We start from the raw sequence: 21,441 nt of genomic DNA on the forward strand, positions 1-21,441 counted from the left end.
CTCTTTACCTGGACAGGATAACCTGGTGCTATATATGTTTGTGGCAAAGACTTGTATGGGTAAAACTGCTTTTATTTGAACAGTCCTGTTGGTTTACGGACGATAAACTTTAGATGTGAATAACCCTTTTCATTATCAGCAATAAAATGTGAAATTTCAAGCAACGCAATCTCTATCTTTTATGGTAGCTCGTTTAGTCATAATTAATTCCTGTGAGGATTTTGCTGCTATGTAGCCTAAATTTTTTCATTTCCTTAATCTTATTCTCTTCATCAGGTCAAAAATCTTTGGCTACTCGGTATTCTTAAAGCTAGGCACATGCTTAAGTGCCCAAGGCAAAAGGGTTGAAGGCACGTGACTTGACCTAGGCTGTTATCATTTCCCGTCTCTAATTATCAGAGAAGTTACAGGCGGGTAAAGGGCTACTTTAAATTTTCTTGGTAAATCAGTCCCTCCGGCTTCTAATCATTTCCGTTCCACTTCTCTGGACTTCCTCCAGTTTGTTTATATCTTCCAGTAATGAAGTGCCTGAACTGCATACAGTATTCCAGGTGTGGCTGCAAAAGAAGTGCATAAAGAGAGCACTGCCATGCCAGCCTACCCCGCTGTGTAATGTTTCTACAGAACGACCCAGGAGTCTCACTGGTACTTGATTCTCCTCTGACACATTGCTTCTTACATCCAGATTTCCCTCATATTCCTAGGTCTCTTTCGACAGTGATGCTTTCCAAATTTTGCTTCGTTAATGTGCCTTGTTAACTCTTCATTTTAGATTTCCCCCTTGGTACACACAGTAACATTTTTAGCAAGTGCAATTTTACTGCTTGTTTCCTATCTTTGCTTCCAATTCTGCTACACCCCTTAGTATTATTTTTCTGCCCATGCTCGTGCTGGCAACTCCTCCTTTCTTCCTACTTCAATGACGTCCCTCTGACACTTCACAGGATATCTTCACCATGTGATAAACTCTGAATTTGGCAGTCACTTATCCTCAGTAGGGATTTACTGTAGAAACACTTAATGACAGAATTGGTATAGGGTCTTTTCATCATGTACATCTTGCCAGATAATAACAATGAACTGGATTCTGTATTGCCTGCTCAGTGTATAAACAGCCTTTTTCAGGTGAGGAGTAGAGGGAGAGCTTAGTGGATAAGAAATGTAGTGGATAAAATGAACGGGGCATTGTGCATCAATGAATAAATAAAATACATTTTCTGCATGAGTGCATTTCCCAGTGGTTTTTCCATATTTGTGTACTTCACCCTTTAAAGGAAGTATTCCTGACCTGCTGGGTGGCTCAGCATCTTCAGGGACCATTACCTTGGATCTGTGAGGAGTAAGGATGCTCCTGGAGGCAGGAGGAGCGTGCTGTGCCCAGGAGGGAACTGCCAACCAGCACTCTTGTTTTGCTGCAAAGGAATTGTGGTTTTCTTACACTGGTGGCCTGATTTCGCCTTTTACTCAGTGCAGACATGTAAACTTGGGTAAATGGAGTTTCCCTGGTTGCATCAGCACTAACATAGAGAGGTCTTCTGTCTGTACCAGCTTCTCCAGGCTTGGAGGGCCTGTAATGGCAGAGCAAGTCATGCTCTGGTTATCTTTTTGCAGGTATCAATTCCCTTTCAAAAATGAGTTTACTTCCACACTTTGTCTTGTCTACTTCAACTTAGGTCTTCTAGTTAACTAAAAGTCCTTCTGTCTCTTTGGAAACCCCTCAAAAACCAGCAACCACCAATCTTTCCACATAACTTTTTAATTATTTCTGCATGTGAGTTTTGGCTGTGCTCCAGCGTTGAAATCATTATGCTGTTTCAGAGTGTAAATAAGTGGGACTGGATTAATAAATTGTATGAAACATGGTGCCACACTTCATTATAATCCACTTATCAAAGTGGAAAAACCTTTTAGTACATAAAGTGCATCTGCTTTTAATTTTCATTTTGATCTTTTCTTTGTGTGTCTTTTTCAGACACAAGTGCACATTTTCAGGGAGGCTTTTAATGCTGGTGCCTGGCAGTTTCAAAGTTACTTCTGAGGATGGCAAAACAGCCTAGCAAATTTGGGATGTATAAGGAAAAGCATAGGACTGGATTATTTTCTCATAATTACAAACTGCAGTGCAATACATCACAAGGAAATCTGCCTTAAGTAGAGAGCGGATTTGTTTTTTTTATGTTAGTGACCTTTTTAAAATGTCCATTTTCTTAATGCAGATTTTGTCATTTTTACTTACAAAGCATATTTCAGACAAGTGGATTTTGCCTTTAGTCACTATCATTTTCCCATGATAAAACAATTGCTTTTGATGCCAGTAGTGAAACTCACCTTTTCCAGAGTACAAAACCACATTGTGAGCCACGTGGAACTGCAGTTAAGCTCATACCATGGTTTTGCACTAAGGGACCACCACCCTTGTCATCTCTTTCTTTCCCTGACCTCTCCTGCAAGCCTCAGCTCCAACAGCTGCTCCTGAAGGAGACTGGACTCTGTCCCTGGCTGATTTCTATCACTTTAATGAGCAAATTGCTATATTTTATGAAGATCAATCCAAAGTATTTTCATGCTGTTGATGCATTTCTTGTAAGCAATGACATTTCATTTCATGTGAGTTTGTATTAAATAGCTACTTGCAGGAAACTAAAATGAATTCAATCTACTTGGTACTACTGGAATTCTAATTATGAAAAATGAACTCTAAAAAAAACCAAAACAACCAAAATCTGTGTCCAGACCTGCCCCTTGTGAAGTTAAATGGGAATAGACTGAGGACTTTTTTTGTTCTTTTTAAAAGAGTTGAATGCAAATGATGAGGATACATACCAGGGAGGAGCAGCAACCCTAATTCAGGTGGGAATTCTGGATATTAATTATATATTAATTGGTCTTTAGTTTTCACTGAGCAAATTTTGAAATAACAATTACAGCAATTAGGCAGAATGCTCTTTGAAAGTAATTGTATTTATGCCTGAGTTATGATGTATTTATGTCCCAAGACAATTATTTTTCTATTGTCTTATGCCTCCTGTTTCATTTTTCCTGTTCTCAGTGGCCACCGTCATTGGGGCTGAAATTCACCACATTCAGTTTTACCTCAATATCCATTCCCTTATAGCAAAAGGAAAGTCTGATCCCTTCAAGATGTCACTCTGGCATATGAATTATGTGTCTGAGAAGTTCTGTGTGCTTTAAAATATGTCTGGCTTGTTTGCTTTTAACTCCCAGTGGCAACTTTATATGTGTTGAAAATGTCAGATTCAGAGCAAGTCATCCATGGCTTTAGTTGTTCAAGACCTAGGATGATTCCAGTGTGAAAGGTCACCTTTTCATATATTTCTGTGGCAAAGCAAAATTCAGTTCCTATGGAAAAGGTGCAGAAATGAGGGCATGGATCCAGCACCCAGCTGGTGGTGGCTGTCACCAAGAGATTTATTAATCTCTTTATTTATCTCTTCGAGGTCATTCTTGTGCCACAGTTGAGGCGTCAGACCCAGCATGCCTGGGTGACTGGGGCCATGGGGGTTTGACTTGTGAGATGAGCTCCAGTAAAATTTGGGATAATTAGGCAAAGCTTTGGTTCATCACTGTTTTTGGTGCTGTGTGATGCTTTGCTCAGCCTCTTGAGGTTGGATGAGTAAGCAAATGGGGATGTCTTTGTTTTCAGGTCCTGTTTTAGGGGTTTTGGGAGCCAGGGCTGGGCGGGACTGAGACCTGTGGCTCTGCAGCCTAGAAATTGTGCACCCACTTTGGGGAATGGTACTTGGAAAGACCTCCTCATCCAATTAAAGATGGAAATCGTGATTGTAATTGGTGTAATATCCTTTCTGCTACTTAATTTACACTTTTTGTTTTGGGTTGTTGTAGTATTTTAGCAGTAAACATACTGTGAAATTTCATTATAATTGTCAGATCTTCTTTCTACAACCCCCTAATCCTCTTTCTTCTTTCTCAAGATTTATCTGGGTAACAGAGAGCTGAGGTTCCTGATAAAAATAAACAAATGGAGAGAGAAAAAAAAAGAAAATAAACAGGGAGACAAGTACATAGTTCAAAGGGTAAACCAGACTCCTTCTCAAAAAGTCAGCAAACAAATGCAGAGAATTTTTAAGTTCACTTTGGTGAGCATCTGGTATTACTTTGGTCAACATTTCTGTGTTTGGGATCTCAGGAGACTGTGCTAAAAGGTTCTCTTGTGATGATATTGCTTGCAGCCTTTAAAAGAAAATTATTACTGACCAGGGTTCTAGAGAAAAATATTTGTCAACGTATGTGCTGGCAATATTTTAAATTGTTGCTATTATACATAATAATATTCATTATTATAAATTTAGCATATTTGCAGACTGAGCTGTAGTAAACTGTACATGAAAAATGCAAGAGAAAAATATGCTTTGAAGATAATGTGTCATTCACACAGAATAAAATTTGTGATCTGCTGAGCATGCTAAATGCGAGAACACAGCAGACTTGAACATCAAAATGTTTGCAAAAACCAAAGGGCATCTAGTTTTAAAAACAAAAAAAATAACAGAACATTTTCACTGAGATCAAGAGTTGGGGAAAGTTTAACTTTGTGAAACAAACAGCCTATTTTTCTAGCAATTTATTTTATAAGTAGCATGCATCTTATTGAAGGAGTCAGCCTGGAACTGTAGATTTTAAAATGAAGGTGCAAAACGCAGAATTAATGTTGTGCATCTTGACTTTTCTGTTTGGCCTATGAGAAGTTATCTCTTGGTTATTACTGCAAAGACAATTTGATATATTAATATATCAGCAGGAGGGTGGGGCAGACACAGAAGTTTGGAGGAATAAATAGAGTGTAACTGCCTTCAGGTAACCTTGCAAATACAAATATTTTTGTAGAGGTGAATATTTTCAGTACATGTTTTTTCACTGAGGGATCATCACTCAGGGAGCCACAGAGCATTCAGAAATCCTTACATTACCAACTTGTGCTCCATATTCCAGAATGCTCCCCCCACACCTCACCCTCAAACATTCCCTTAAATGAACTTGATATTTCACACAAATCTTATTTTACACGGAGTGCTTCCTGAAATCCAGTTGAAACAGTGAGCTATTTGTAGAGCAGGATACTACATCGTGTATCAGTGTAGCAGATTGAATGACCACTTTATGTCAGCAAAAACTGGAAGGGCATTTCACTTGCAATTTCAGATTTTTGCATGACACTTATTTTAAAAAGTCTTTCCAGACCTTTTAGACCATTTCTTGTACGTTGAGATTTTCCATTAAAGCACCTGGAAATTTATAGTATGTCAAGAATGCCTTATCGGATTTGTAGCATGGGAAAGCAGAATTAGCCATCATGCATGCAACATGATCTCTTGTAAATCTGCCTCTGCAGATAGCAGCATCTAGAGACTTCAGAAATACTCAGTTAAAATCTAAACCAAACTGAAAATTTGGAAACTTGCTGTGAGAGAAAGTGCTGTAAAGTATTAGATGTGTGATTTTGTCAAAACATCCTCTAAAGCTCTAATTCTCACTCTCTGTATCACTGTATCCATTATAATCTAAAATCAAAAGCAATTGAGCTGAAAACTAGTTTTAAAACAGAAACAAAATTATTTCACTCGATAACAGGATTATTTTGGTATTTGTGGATATTTTTCCTTGGTTTTCATCCTCAACAGATTTCTAGGGCCGTGTGATTTCACTGAATAGGAAATGCTTTGCAAAGATGAGGTTTTTCCTATTCCTCTGTGGTGCTAACATTCAGCATGTATTAGACCACATGAAAAGGGAATTATCTTGTAGTCTGTCATGTTGTTATGTTCATGTTTCCAGCAGACTGAACTGAAAGATGGTCCTGGATGGTCTCAGCACCAGTTTGGGGCATATCTTGTGTTGGTGGCTCAGCCTGTCTGAATAACAGGATGGCTGGAGCACCATGCAAAGGCTTGGAGAGGCTTTCAAAATTCTCTGGTGTGTTTTAAGCATGGCTTAAGGAAATGTGCATGTGGACCTTACATATGAGGCTCTCAAAATATTTTTGTGCTCACTCGTCTCACTGTCATTCGCAGGTTTCATCCCTGCTGGATGGTTTCTCCTGCAGAAAATAGTAGCCTCTTTTGGGCTACATCCCATGCTCCCTTGCCAAATTTCCCTCTCTCCTTGATCCCCTCTCATCGGTGCCCTTTCAGTCTGCTTAAAATAGTGAGTGAGGATCATTTTTATAACTTCTTGTCTCCTTTGCCAGGGTCACCAGACCATTCCAATTGTTGTTAGCCTAGTCTCTGCCCAGTGTGGAAGCAAACCTCCAGAGAACGTGAGGGAGCAGAAGACAGTCTCCATGTTAAGATTGGCAGAGCATTGGAGTCTGTGTTCTTAAGTGTGTGTGTAGGGAGGAGGCCATAAATGACAACTTGAAAAGTTTTGCATATAAAGCATCTGGAGACACAACCCTCCTTGCTCCACTTCCAGAGAAAAAAAGGGGAATGAGCTTTATATGTGTGGTCTCCGCTGGAGGAAGCTCTGGTAGCTCATCTGTGAGCACCAGTGGGTGTGCCCATGCTTTTAAAAGAGCCCTTGCTGGGTTTTGCGGACCCTGTTTTTATCCCCTGTCACCAGTAATTTTAATATACTTTGCTTTGGTATATTAAATCAGGTGTAGCCATAACTTTGACTGCAGTGTAAATGTGCCCTGTGAAATCACATTTATTGGCTGAAGAGAGGAAATAATTCATTTAGAAGGTAAATGAGAAGACTGAAGAAAGAGCTAGAGAACAGGAAAGGGGTAAAAGTCTTGAGGATAAAAGTAGGTTAAAAAAATGGTTGGAAAACAAATTTTATTGAAGGAAAGAAAAAGTGGGGGGGAATAGAAAGTAAGGAGACTTTAGAAAAATATTGTTTAAATGGCAGATAAAAAATAATCCAGTAATATAAAAGGGTAGAGAAAGTGAAAGATATCTTGGGACCTAGAAGTAGCAGAAGGTAATTTAGAATGAGAAGCAGGCAGGAAATATCCCAGATGTGATGAATATTTTGCCAAAGTCAAAACAAATTTTAATTAGGCCTCTAATTTATTATAAAGGAGGGAAAGCACTAAATTCTTGTTTCAGGGAAGGATTTAGATTATAGCTGTGCTATTAAGCACGCTGTAATAATGTTGGTAATAGACCAATATTGTCATCTTGTCAGATACTGCCTTGGTCTGCAGCCGAAAAGCATGTTGTCTGGGAATGATAGGGGCTGTGGAGTGATAAGGGAGATAAACCCTGAATTTTGGGAAACCCTGAGATTCAATACGTAAAATGCAAACCCGGAGTATTCTCTATGAATAAAATGAAATGAGGGGGAAATATTCATATCTAAGTCCTATACCATGGCTGTGGCATTTATAAGCTTATTCTGCTACACATAAATCTAAGCATGAGGAAACAAGTTTATTAGTTTACCGTGGTCAGACTGGACTGGTTTAAACAGATCTGAGGAAGTTAATTATCCAGTGTCTCAGGTGGGTCTGGCAATGAGTAACTAGTCCTGGAGAGAGGCACTGGAGCTGTGCTGGGGGGACAGGTCCTGCCGGAGTGTGTGGATGGATGGCCAGCTGGGAGGGACTGCCCTAATCTCTTTCCCAGGTTGTTCGAACCAGTTCAAGAGCAGTAAAACAAGGTTATGTAATTGACATGTGATGTAGCCTAAAATAGTGACTGCAAACATAGGCTGCTGTTGCTGGGCAGTTGTCAACTGCTTAGAAAAAAAACCAACAAAAAACCAATGCAAAACAAAAAAAGCGCCCTCAACTGTGTAAGAAATGGACACTAGAAATGAAAATGCAGTTCTCATTTCCATTGACTAGCAGGTTTGTTTTTGTTTTTTTTCAATTGCAAGAAATAGGGGCGTTGTGAAAACTGAAATTTGAGAAAAGATTCATCGTCATACTTCTCATGCTGATCTATTTGAGAGTACCTGCCTGCTGCAGATAGTGAAGTGAAAACCTCAGGTGTATGCAGTTTGTCCCTTGATAGCGTGATACGACTCAAACAGGAAATCCTCTTCTGGATGTGGAAAACCATTGTGGCAAGTCTTTGCAGTAATTTAATTTGTATACTGCCCATCAAAAGGTAGAAAAAGTTATTTTTTAGTAATTGTATATCCTTATATGGATACAGAGAGTTTCAGACCTGTTTTAAAGGAACACATCACATAGCTCAGTGAGCACAAATCAGAGGTTGGGATGTGCACATTTTATGATTCCTTGCTGTAGGAGGCAAAGCCCTTCAATAGGGCTGTACCAGAAATCAGAAAAACCTGGTGTTCTGTTTGCTGACCATATATATATTCCTGAGGTGAGAGACATGCTTTAGAAAATCCTGATGATTTTCTGCAGCATGTTTGCTTTGTCTTTAGCAGGGAAGAACCTGAACCTGTGGCTCAGGTTGGAAGGGATTCATGGGCTGGGCTTGTGCAGTCTGACAGGCTGATGGGTAATGGGAAGGGACAGTGTTAAGAAATAAATGTTATTTATTCCATAAGTCTTTTATATGTATCACTGCTGCTGCAGAGATAATCTTCCCAGTTGGGAAATATTCCAGAAAGTAAGCGCTTATTCCAGCCCAGAGCCTGCGAAAGGGATCCTAGCTCTTACACGAAGATCTGCAAGGCAGGGCTGGAGGTGGCTTCCAGCTCCTCTCTCCTCAAAGCCTGGAAGAAGACTTGGCTTTCTGGCCGCCTGCAGGGAGAAGACAACTCTGCCTGCAATTTTCTGAGTCAAAGTATTAATTCTCATTGTGGAGGAAGGGAAATTGGGACACTTTATGTGCATTTTGATGTGCCTCAGTGAGATACTATTTTAAAAGCTGAGTTTTTTCAAGCTACTTCTGCTTCATTTGGTCCTCAGCAGCTGCTCCTGTTTTTTCACTTTGCTGTTCCTTTGTGAGGCTTCCTCAGTCTTGGGACCCAAGGCACATTCCTGTTTCAGACATTGGACCCAGAGTGGATTTTGGGCTTTTTCTTTGCCTTTCTCATGGATGTGTGTGTGTGTATCTAGAAGAGGAATAAGGAGAGCCTGTCCAGGTAAAATCAGGAGAGAACATGTGGAAGGCAGCAGTGCCCCAGGAGAGGAGCTGGTCATTAGTGACACACAAGTGAGTGTGAGTCAACAACCTAATGCCATTGTCAAAAGCCAGCTCTGGTCCAGGATTGCATTAGCAGGGCTGCTGTGTGTGCAAGATGCAGGAAATAACCATTTTATTGGCCTTAGTGATGGTGAAACTCAGCAAGAAAAATGTGCTCCGTTTTAGGAAAGAGGCTGGAGGAGAATAGAATAGAATTTCTTGTAGGAAACATGACCTATGAGGAAAGATTGAGGGAACTGGATTTGTTTAGCCTAGCAAAGAGATGGGGAAGATAAATCTTAGATAGACGGGAGATTGTTGTAAGAAGGTGGTGATCTATTACTCTGAATGTCTATGGGAGGAGTATGAATATCTCTTCCTGTTACAAAATAATCCCATTTGGGTGAAATGCAAAGAGAAAAACTGTGACTTCAAGGGTGGCTAATCACTAGCCTAATCACACAGGGCATGTAGGTTGTATGGAAGTTGCAGAATACCTTTCCTCAGAAGATTTTAATGCAAATAGAAAGAAAGCTAAAAACCTGCCCGAAGTGTTAAGCTAGTCTTACTGTGCTTCCATGAGTGGGCTTGAGTTAAGCAGTCTTTGGATCCTCTTCCAGTGCTACACTTTTCTCTTTACAAAATTTAACATTTGATCATAGTAAATGCTATTTTAGCAAGAGAGTAGAAATGTAGAATACTCGTTAATGACTTGCAGTTCCTGATCAAAAAATGGGGGGAAAAAAAAGAATTTTTTAGGAGGAAGATAAAACATGTGGAATGTTTCAGAAATTTCTGTGATTTTCTAATTTTTCCCTAGATAGGAACAGAAATAATACTGACAAGAAATATCTACATCTATTTCCTTTAGCAGCCACACCTATAGGGAAGGATGGCAGTCCTTGGAGTGCAGCAGTGCTCTGCACACATACATAAGTTCATCTTAGCAAGTAAATTTTGAGGACTGGTGACTCAGTCGCTGGAGTGGAGTTTTAAAATGGGGAAAGGCACAACTTCTGCTCTAGCTTCATTTTGGCAGTAATTCGTAGGCCAGATAAGAACAGCTTTTCCTCCTCTCCTCCTTTACTTCTGAATTTTGCTTATTCAGGAAAACTCAGTAAGAAGGAAGACTGAATTTCATGAATACTTCCTTTTTGTTTTCTTTTGCAAGCCTATAAAAGGAGGGAGTTATAGAATCTTTGGAGGTGAGAGAGTTGGAAACATTTTTGTGTGTACATTTGGTTGTGTCATTCTGTGGTATGTGGTGGCACAATAACCTTGAAAATGCAAACTTCAATATTCCCCTAGCTCTACTGCTAAGAGAAAAGATCTCACTTTCTCCTCAACTGTGTAACTGTGTGTTACCTATTCGTTATTTATTTTGAACAGGAAAGTTTTCCTTGCATCTTTAGTGTCTTTGTATTTCAGATAGAACAGGAATTAGCTGGTGTAAGTGCTCTTAATGATGGCATAAGTAAAAATTACTTTCATCTTAATGCATTTAGCACATGGGAGATGAGAATTCAATATCTGCTCTGTCACTTTCCAGCCCACTTGTGGGTGATTGAATGGGATAAAAAGAACAACTGGATTAAGCTAAACACAAACTGCACAAGGCAGATCAATACATCTCCTGCAGGAGTCGGAGATCTCACACCACAAAAACATCAGCCTCTCTTCAGGATGGCTTCTATCACCTCGTTGAGGTCCTGAAGAGCCCTGGAGGTCCTGAGAACATGGCATCAATTTCAGATATGTTGGGTTTTGTTTTGATTCTGAACTTGAGGGGCCTTAGTGAGGCACAAATGGGACATGCTGATTTGTTATGGGTGTCTTTGCTTTGCTGACTTATTTAACAGAACTGGTTGTATTTGAAATGTTTGCATATGCATATCCATATTTGATTGCATGGAAGACTGAAGCCATTTTTCTTTTATTATTATTATAGATGTTAACTGAAAAACTGTTCATTATTTTATAGCTGTAATCTACATAGAAGGTTTGTTGGAATGTTGATCTATTCTGTCTTTTTAAAGGGTTTTCAAGTTACTTCCATTAATGTAAACTTTATGATGGCTGTTGTTTTTTAGGAATTTCTAGAAATTAAAAAAATTGAGAAGATATTTGCTGTTTGCCTTGCTTACTAGATAGATTTTGTACCATACATTAGAACTCAGAGATATATGATTCAAAACTTGATGAACTGTTACTAAGTTATGTTTTCTGAAAGTATTTGATCTAGAGTAGATAGGTCACAAAGCAATAATTGCAGGCTACTTAAAGCATTTGAAGGGTGATTTATGGAATATTCTGCTGTTGTGGGAATATTTCTTATGAAGTCCATTGTGACAGTGTTGGAATCAAACATTAACACAAGATTTAAAAATGAACCTAGGTAATTATCCTGGAGTGCATAAATGAGGACTTTTTTATTAAACCCATTAGGTTTTTAAAGCAATAGTGAAAAATGTTGACTTAACAGGTATATATTTTTTTAGCACAAACTGCCTTCAGGGTAGTTCTGCAAAGGGGTTCATTTTGCAGTGTTGGAGCTGACTTGTCTTATTAATAGCCTGCACCCGCCTGTGGAAGCCTAAAAATGGTATTGCAGTAGTCTGATGTACAAAGGACATTGTACAAGTACTGAGCAAGTGCACCTGCATTCCTGGCAGAAAATAACCATTTTTCCCTTCTCCCCACAGTAAAAAGGATAATATGCTGGTATTTTTTAAGGACATATAAACCATCTTTATTCTGTATATCATGATTTTAAATGCTTTTGTTTTCTTCTTTTATATCACTTTCATGCTGTCCACATGATGGTTCTTCAGGGGATGTGCTTAAGTCAGTTCAGAACAAAAATATAAAGAGGAATTAAGTTGACTCTTCTCTTTCGTGTCTGTTTTTGTAGAGATCACATCACAAAATAAACATTGTGTGATACCCAGGTTTTCATTTTGTGATTAGCTGAGAACATTATCTTTTTCTTGTTCAGCAGGCCTACTTAAAGACCAGCTGATAGATCCTGGTGCTGTCACTGTATTGTACAACTTGATTTTATGTCTTATGTAACTTATTCTTGAATTATTTTGCTGAAGTTTTGTTCTTTTTCATCTGTGTCACAGTGCTAGGTAAAGTCCCTTAATAAAACCCTTATTTGCTTATCTGCTTGTTCTTTAAACATGTGAAGTATTATCTAGATGATCATACCTTTGTGATACTACAGTAAGACTTCACTCACTCAAGTGAGATCAGTTTTCTTTGCCTGAGATGCTCAGAAGAGATTTGAGAAAGTTCCCAAGTTTCAGTTCACTGTCTAGATAACATTGTGAGGCTGAAAGGAAGACAGGTGCAGAGACAGACAATGACTTAGCTGAAGTTTTAAGGGAAATTCCTGAAAGAGCCCAAAGCAGAAGCCAGGTTGCCTGTCCCCCATGAACATACTCTTTATCTTTCCCTAAGAAGCATATGAGTATTGTGGAAAATAGCTTGGCAGACATTTTATGCCTTGTCCTACAGCAGCTCTGTCCCTTTATGGAGCTGCATCTTCATTTCCTGCACATTAGCCGCTGCCCATTCCAGTGCAGCTCTGCTCCTGGCTTCTTCCAGGGCTTCCCCTCCTCTCCCATGGCTGCTGCTTGCTTTAGACATCGGCTTCATCTTCATTTGCACGTCTCTTGGGGTTTCTGCACATTTGTTCTGGCCTCCCCAGATCCCTGTGTGCCACCTCTGGATCAAGGCAGCTAAAACAATCTCCTCTCGCTCTGCTGTCATGCTACACCAACCCCTCGTGGCTTCCTTTATTCTTCCACATCCAGTTCAAGCACCAGGCTTTGAAAAGGCCATGTGGTAGTGCCCTTGCCTGAGACACTGCACTGGTTTGCTCCAGCTGTGTTCCTCCCATGGAGCAAAATGCCTTTTGAGTCTCCAGGTTCTCAAATGCCAGCCAGTTTCCCTGGTTGTCGTGTAGTTCCTTTCTGCATTAAGTAACTCCTGTCTTTTCAGGAGTGCTTCTGTGGGGCTTTACAGAAATGAAATACTACACTTGTGATTTAAGCCTGGTTGAACTGATTGAAGAGAGTGGAGTATATGGGGAAAGTTAACCTCTGTTGTCTATTTCTGCTTTATATCGTGAAGTTCTTGAGCATGAGAATGCACCCAAACTTAGAGATGTCAGACTGCTCTGTGGTATAGCACACCCAAGATGATCTGAAAAAACTCAAACCAATTGTTTGTTTTATACTAGAAGAAATGTTCCAGTCCTGTTTAGGAAAATAAAAAATAATGAGATCTCTCTTGAGAGTGATACCAAAACTCCTTCCCGAATTAAAAAGAAGAGATGCTGATAATAAAGGCCGTTACAACTCACCAAGACCATTTGGAAAGAGTAAAGAATGGAATTTGAAAAGTCTTCATTAATAAGAATCACAAAATGAGTGCAAAAACAGTAGAGAAGAACTAATTGGAATTATGTAAATACAGCCTCTAATAATGCATTTTATTTTTGGTTCATTCAGGCCAGCACAATTACCTGTGTGCGGGAAGGAACGACTGTATAATTGATAAGATTCGGAGGAAGAACTGCCCAGCCTGTCGATTACAGAAATGTCTGCAAGCTGGAATGAATTTAGGAGGTAAGCAGAATATTAGTAGTTTGGTCTCTTAATTTCATTAGGTGAAAACATTGGAAATGTGCAGCCTTTTTATAGTTTTGGCAGCTGCATAATCTCAGAAGTATTAAGGTGGGATTATCCTGAAGAAGTGCTTAATAGCTGATGAACTCTATTGTCATTCTAAATTGGGGTTTGGAGGTGCGTATTTTATGGCCCAGAAAAAAGAAAAGTGGGTGTTCTATGATGACAGTAATTTTAATAGAATACCATAAGCTAAAAATGTTAAGGTTTCAACTATTGCATGGGGTTGGGTTTTTGTTTTTCTTTGAAGGGCATTCTTTTGAATACTGAAAAACGTGTTACACCATCATGAAAGCAAATTCGCACATAGTTAAACTTCTCAACTTCTTTGGTGTTTATTCAGCATTTTTATTGATTTTTTTCTGTGACTGTAAAGATGTGCAATGATTTTGATCCTGTTACTGCATTGTTCATATACCAACAGCAACAAGGAAAAATGTTTTCTTATTAATTATCAAAAGCATACTGAAAACAGTATGATAACAAAATTTATAATAGTTTCTTTTTTATTTCTGTTGTAATTCTTCTTTGGTAATGGCTATGTGTTTCTGGCTGTGCTTCAGTGGATTTCCTGTCTCAAACCATCATCTGAGCAAATGTTATTACAAATGCCTTTTTCCCACCACTCCTGTGTTTATGATGTCTGTGTACAGGGGTTTGGATACTGCTGCAGGTCATTCCCCTGATTCCCCGATTCCCCTGCAATTCCCTTCGAGTGTTTTCACTGTACAGAAAATTGCAACATGGTCACGTTAATTCCTCCCTATCTCAAAATTCACTTTTTGTCCTCCTGGACCTATTCTCCTGGCAGCTGAGTTTAATTCTACAGATTGAGCTGCTTTGTTTTTCATAGGTTTTGTGCAAAATCCTGGCTGCTGCCTGCTGCTTTTTTCTACCTTCCAGACTTCTTTCTGTCTTGTCCCGTGGCAGAAATACTCAAACAAGCCACACCTTACTTTTTCAGAGAGAGTAGCCTGGTTAGGCTCTCTTTCAACCCCTTTCCCAATTTTGAGATACTGCATTGTACCCCAGGCCCCTTATTTCCTTTTCCGAGGGGAAAACAGGGCCAGATTGTGGCATGCTGGGGAGGTGACAGCATTCCCTTGGTTTTGATCTGTGCTGTTCAACCTAGCAAGGGAAACAGAAGGCCTTTGTTTGATGAAGCAGGAGCTCCATGGTAGCAGCTCCTTCATCCCAGAAAACTAGTGCTGAAAATCATTGTGCAGCAGGAAGGTCAGCTTTCTGGAGTGCTGAGAATGCTGCTGCATCCTAGGGCATCCCCCCCCGGATGTTCCCCATGTGGTGCCAATGGAGCTCCAGCAAAACCCAGGGCTTGAGAACCTTAGGAAACAGCAGCAGGGGACACTTCATCTGTAGTGTCATGAGTACCTCCCTGTGATCTCCAGGTTGGTTTCAAAGGATGTGTTCACGTGATGTCCTCTGCAGAAAAGCAAGGCAGGGTGGGAAATTAGCTAGAGGGAGTTTCTTCTTTTTTTGCCTTTTTTTTTAAATACTGAGTAGAATGCTGTAAATGAGGAATGCATTGAAAAATCTTATCTTTTGTTGGAGCTCGGTAGACTCCTGGAAATCATAATTCGTGACCTGTGCTTATTGCAGCTTTGGGCCCCTCACTACAAGAAAGACATTGAGGTGCTGGAGCGAGTCCAGAGAAGGGGGTGGGGAAGGTGGTGAAGGATCTGGAGCACAGGTCTGATGAGGAGCGGCTGAGGGAGCTGAGGTTGTTTAGCTCCTTAGAAAAGAGGCTCAGGGGAAGCCTAATCACTCTCTACAGCTCCCTGAAAGACAGGCGTAGCAAGATGGTCATCAGTTAGTCTCTCCTCACATGAAACAAGCTACAGAAGGAAAGAAAATTACCTTAGGCTGTGTCACGTGAGGTTTAGATTAGATTTTATAAGAAATATCTTAATTGAAAGGTTGGTCAGATGCTGAAGTGGGCAGGACAGGGTGGAACTACCATCCCTGGAAGCATTCAAAATATGTGCAGATGTGGCACTTGGCGACAAGGCTTAGTGGTGGTCTTGGCAGTGCTGGGTCAGCAGTTGGACTCAATGTTCTTAGAGGTCTTTTCCCAACTTTAATGTCTGTAACTCTGTGACCTGGAAGGCCAAGTCTGCCTCTGCACTGTACAGCTGGCATGCAGTTGAAATTTGCAGTTTAGCTGCTTCAGTGATTTTCATCACAGAAAGAAATTTCAGGTGAAACTCTCACTCCTGATTTGATCCCTTTATGCCGCGTAAAGGAACCAAAATGTGATAAAGGAGGTCTTTCCATCACTGCCATGAACGAGATGGCAGGGGAACAGTTCTGGATTTCCATGCACTGCAGTGCCTTCTACTTGGTCAAAGGGGGAAAGGGCAGGCTGGAGGGAGGGGGGAGGGCTGCCAGAGAGAGCTAAAGCACCTGCAGCCCAGAGGCAACACTACTGTTTAGAGATCCTCAGGGGCTCCCAAATCATGCTGATGGACCTTCCAGCCTTTGAGCCAGCCCAGCTCTGGCAGGAAAAGCTGGGAGCTTAAGGATTTTTCTCTGCTTAGGCCATCCATCTCCAGTGGTGAGCTCTGCATTGGGCATCTACAGAGGAGCGATGCAGCATCGCAATTTTTGGATCTTATGTGTGCTGTTGCATGGCGTTTCTGATACGGTGGAGATCATCACAAAAAATGGAGGTGGAAATGGCAAAAAGAGATACTACTTCATATTTGAAAACTTTGATTTTCATATAAAATATGAAGGTTTGGTACTAAATAACTTTTTTTTTCATATTTAGCTTGAAGAGAATGACTAAGGTCATATTATGAAGATACATTGTCGATTTTAGTTTCATGTGGTCAGTGGTTTTGCCAAGCATATACATTACTCCAGTAAAAATGGGCTTTTACCTATTTCTAGCTTCAATTTATGGGCAAAACGGGCAAGTATTTTATTAGGTAGTATGATCAGTAAGGAACTAGAGAAAAATGAGTTTATAAATGCAGTTTAGTTTAAAGTTCTCTTTGCAGCAGAGTACTCTCCGTAGCTGTGACAGACTGCACTGTGCTGTGCTCTTGGTGGAGTAGGACCAAGCTCAGCTCTCACCCTCCAAAGACAAGCAAATGTAAAAACAAATCCCATCAGAGGTGCTGATGTGCTTGGGTCATGAGAGATAGAGTAAAATGATATGCAAAATGGTCATCTGCATATCTTAGGGTTGGAATGTCTGCAAGTTGCTGGAAGCAGGGGCATTTACTTTCCACTTGGAAATAAAACTATGATGTTTTATCCCCTCTTAAAGAAGAGAAGACAAAACACCAAACCTCCAGTTGATCTAAAAGAAATGTTGCATTAGGGAACGGGGTCCTGTCTTCCATGGGGCGGAAAGGAACTTGACTCTCCTTCGCCACCCTCCCCATGTACAGATGGGAGTGAAGGACCCCAGGCTGCCCCCACCCAGCTCCTCCCACTTACAGAAAGAGGAGGGTTATGAAGCAAATTTTGTAATTTGATGGTTTGAGGTTGTCTTCCTGCTCTTACTGAACATACTAATCTCTATAAAGGAAAACTGGAAATGAGAAATAGTATTCCAGGTTTCCTGCAGCATGTTTTTGCACAATCTACCATTAATCTACTGATCTTTTTTCTTAGGGTTTTTCTTTTTTTCTCTTTTGGTGACATTCTTTCTCAGTATTTTTTTTAAATAGTAAAATAGTTTGCTTTTGTACTCTGGCAGTCTTTTGGTTTTGTTTTGATGGTGTATCTTCTACTTTCCAGCATGCCAATTTTTATTTTTTTTCTAAACTAAAAAAAAAATATTATTTTGACTAGTGGCAGCATGCCATGATTAGGCACCTTGTAAAAATACATGTAATTCAGTGATGCAAAATACACCTTTTTGTGAATGCTTAGCCAAAATAATTTGGCAGTTTTATTGTTTACCTCCTCGTTTTGTCTGTTGAAAAATTGGAGCATTTTCTAAGCTCTTACAACCTTTGTAAGATCTTTAGAAAATAATTCATCAAGTCATCAACTAATTTACCTAATTATGTTATTGTCTCAATTTTTGTTTTGATTTTATAAGAATCATCTTGCAACCTGTAATTTCTGCAAAGCTGAAGTTGCCAGGTATCACATTAAGTCATCCTTCGCATTTCTAGAAAGTGTGTGTGCATACTCTAGCACATACAGCTCTGCAGACAGCTATATCCCCTTTGGCAAGTAGGACTCCAAAAACTTTTTGGGGAATAATATTTTGTTTGTTGTTTTGTTATCTTTTTTTTTAACTCCAGTGACATATGCTAGGCTTAATTGTTGGAAGAGATTCAGAGTGAGCAACTGCACTATGAAGGTATGCTGGCCCATTTTTGGTTTATGCTCTTTTCAAGATTCTGTAATTAATTTTCAGTTAATTATGGACCAGAATGGCTTCATGGGTTTGGGAAGTTCCTCCCAGCATACGCTGTGATTGGATTTGGCAAGGCCCTTGCTTCTGCGTGAGACGTTTTCGTTTGGCTCCCACCTCGTACTGCTGTTCCTCAGCTGTGTCTGTCGGTGGTGGCACTGGGGGGTGTCACAGTGAGACCCCTAGTCCCACACCTTGGCATACGAGGTCTTATGCCACCAGCAGCTGCATCCTGTAAGGCAGCAGCCCCTGGGATGTGTCTCCTCCTGATGTAACTCCCAAGTGCTGAAGCCTGGAGAATGGGAATGTTTTATATGGTGTCACTTGAGGTGACCGCCACCCCCCTTTCCTGGGCAGGTTGGTCCTCACACCTCAGATGTGACCCAGTGACCAGGCACCCCTCCCCATTCTGCATGTTCAGAGAAAGTCCCTCTTCTGCCATGGGATTTGTGATACATGCAGAGAGGACAAAAACGTGTGGAAAGATCAGTACCATGCAGGGCTGGAATCCTTCCCTGCCTCAGCTCCCCTATGAAACACTGCCGAGACTTCCTGGCATTGGTCTCCCGCAGCAGTGAGGAGCAGCTTGCTCAGTGACCCCTTGGATCTGGAAGGGACATAAAATAGATTTCACCTTGCAAATTACACAGTTCATCACTCTGTCTGCAGAGGCTGCCTGTGAAATCCGAGTCTTGGGTCCGCATACATTTACATATGTAAGACACTTCGTGCACAAGATGCTGGGTGTGATTTGTAAGCTTCACTGGCAGATACCCTTATTTTTTATACATTGAAAAACTTCAATAATCTGAAAAATGGGTTAATTAAGATAACCAGTAATAAGATACAGTACTTCATCTTTTTGCCCAGCTTTCTATTTTTAAAATTTTCTACTAAGCATGATTTCATAAATTTTAAAGGAAAATAAACCCCTTTGTGCAAGACACAAGCTACTGGAAGTATACATGTGGTTAAATTTTCTTTTTCATGTGAACTTTAACTGCAAAGTATTTTGAAATGCCATTAACTTTAATGCATTTTTATTTGCATTTATTATGTAGCATTTTCTTCTGAGGCAATCCAGTCAATAATTTTTTAGCTTGACCATTCAGCTGGGTTTTATCAGTTCTTTCAACAGACTTTTACAAATACCAACAGGTTGGAAAAGACCTTTAAGTAATAATCAATACTATTTAAATAAGAAGTAAGCAACAAATAAATAATATTTAAGTAAGTAATAAATAAGAGAAAATAATAAGTCATAGACAATTTCCCTGTTGCTTATAAACTTGCTGTTGAAGATGTTGTAGGAGCCAATTTAATCAGCAATTAACTTTTCCTGCTTTTGTGTCCATCTTACTCCGTGTGTAGTGCTCTTGCCCTGCTCTTGGTGTGACCCTGTAACTTTCCATCTTGAATCACCCTCATGAATGTTAGAATGTTAGATTGGATGTTAGAAAGGGCTTCTCCACTGAAAGGGCTGTCAAGCATTAGAAGAGGCTGCCCAGGGAAGGATGTTTTCCTTCAGAAGCCATGTAGATCTGGTGCTTGGAGACATGGTTTAGTGTTGGGCTTCGCAGTCCAAGTTAATGGTTGGACTCAATGATTTTGAAGGTCTTTTCCAACTAAATGATTCTGTGATTCTTGAATATTGTGGATTACTATGAAAACTGTCACGAGACAACTATTAAGAAATTATTTGTGAATGATGGTTAAAAATGCAGAATTTTGAAGAGGACTGGTAATGTCAGAGTAATCTCTCGGGCATCAATTAAAAGCAATATTGAAAGTGTGTCCTTGGCATTTTGCTGATGATTTTATTCCATATGCAAAGGCAGCTGGAGAAGACGCACTGCAGTGGTCCAAGTGCCCACACCTCACATCCAGCAGTCCCTGATCAAACTCCTAATCAGGTCCATGCTTTGTTTTTTCATGTTTTCCTGGTTCCAGCTCTCCCTTCTGCAAGCATCCAGCTGCCAGCAACATTTGTCTTTCCTCCAGGAGCAGCCTTTCAGGCTTTTGGCGTGGGGCTACTGAACTCCAGACTTCCCATTTTATCTTCTGGACTCTCCACCATATCATTCAAGCCACAGCATCTTTGGTTTCCAGCCTTGCAAAGGAGCTGCATCCCTGCTGGGCTCCTGCTGGGAGTGTGTGTCCCAGCCTGCCTTGTGTCCTGTCCTTGTGTTGGTGCTGTGCACTCAGGCTCTGGGGGTGCTGTCTGATTTTGGCTGTGCAGCGCTCCCTGTGCAGGCTCACAGGCTGCTCTTTCCCCAGAGCTTCATATTCTGTACATGGTGCCTTGCTTTGGTTCAAAACACAAGGTGGGTGATCACAGTTTTCTGAGAGGAAGATTTTCAGCATTTCTGAAAGTTGTTATGTGCAGCCCTTGGTGATGTTTTGTTTTTTCCTGAATCACCAAATTATCACTTCCACAGTGATATTATTATTACAGCTTCCTTCCACAGTGTTGTAAGTCCATATCCTTTTTACTCTTCCTCACAGTAAAACATAGTTTCTGCTGTGAAAACCTGCCTGTGTGTCCTGTTCCTCTTTTTTCCAGAGCTGCTGGTTGTCACCAGAGCCCTGTAGAAACCTGCCCCTGTGGTCTGTGATGATGTGTTTCCATTACTCACTTCCCCATCACTGAGAGAAGCTGTAGGAGCAAGAGGAACTTCTCCTCTTTTCAATGAGCTGTTTCTTCAGAGATTATTCCACCTGAATAACAGGGCCTGAAGATTTAATTTGCCATGCTTGCAACAACCTTGGCCAAAGTAGGGTGGGTTCACAATGCTGAATTGGGGTTTTTGGTTTGATTTTTAAATATGTTTCCTGCTTTTTCTGCCCATCAATTGCAAAGTGCATGGCTTTCTTTTACTAGTACCTGTGTTTTGCTAAAATAAGTGTGAGGTGTGACAAGCATACCTGGATCAAAAGGCAGCCCTTAGAGTCCAATGGCAGTAGAAAGAACATTTCCCAGCAGGTTATGAAGGGAGCATTGAGCACATTCAAGCCTTAGAAATACACAGCGATGAGAAGCCGATATTTAACAAAGAGGGAGGCAAAGTGAAGGCTCTGGATGTAGTGTTTCTGGGCCACCCAGTACACATCTTCCTGCTCTCTGGGGATGGTGATTTGTATGCCTTTGTGGTTCTCTGCCAGCAGCTTTCCCAGATCATAAAAATGGGTATTGGTAGAGATTTGCCATTACCCCAGAAAAATGGTAATATTACATACAGAGTGTTTTCACTAATGTTCAGGGTGA

General features: G+C 40.4%; 2 protein-coding genes across 5 annotated transcripts in view; one reads left to right on the forward strand and one right to left on the reverse strand.

The window, feature by feature from the left end:
* The window catches only part of ARHGAP10 (Rho GTPase activating protein 10), a 352,903-nt gene that overhangs the window by 146,048 nt on the left and 185,414 nt on the right, over positions 1-21,441 (reverse strand). The gene's annotated exons all lie outside the window — the stretch shown is intronic.
* The window catches only part of NR3C2 (nuclear receptor subfamily 3 group C member 2), a 190,416-nt gene that overhangs the window by 126,367 nt on the left and 42,608 nt on the right, over positions 1-21,441 (forward strand). For all 3 annotated transcript variants that reach the window (XM_058839198.1, XM_058839197.1, XM_058839195.1), the window contains one exon: positions 13,604-13,720. In XM_058839198.1, coding sequence (XP_058695181.1) covers positions 13,604-13,720 — 117 coding nt within the window. The remainder of the gene's footprint in view (positions 1-13,603; positions 13,721-21,441) is intronic.

Source organism: Poecile atricapillus, chromosome 4, assembly GCF_030490865.1.
Source record: "Poecile atricapillus isolate bPoeAtr1 chromosome 4, bPoeAtr1.hap1, whole genome shotgun sequence".
Classification (NCBI taxonomy): domain Eukaryota; kingdom Metazoa; phylum Chordata; class Aves; order Passeriformes; family Paridae; genus Poecile; species Poecile atricapillus.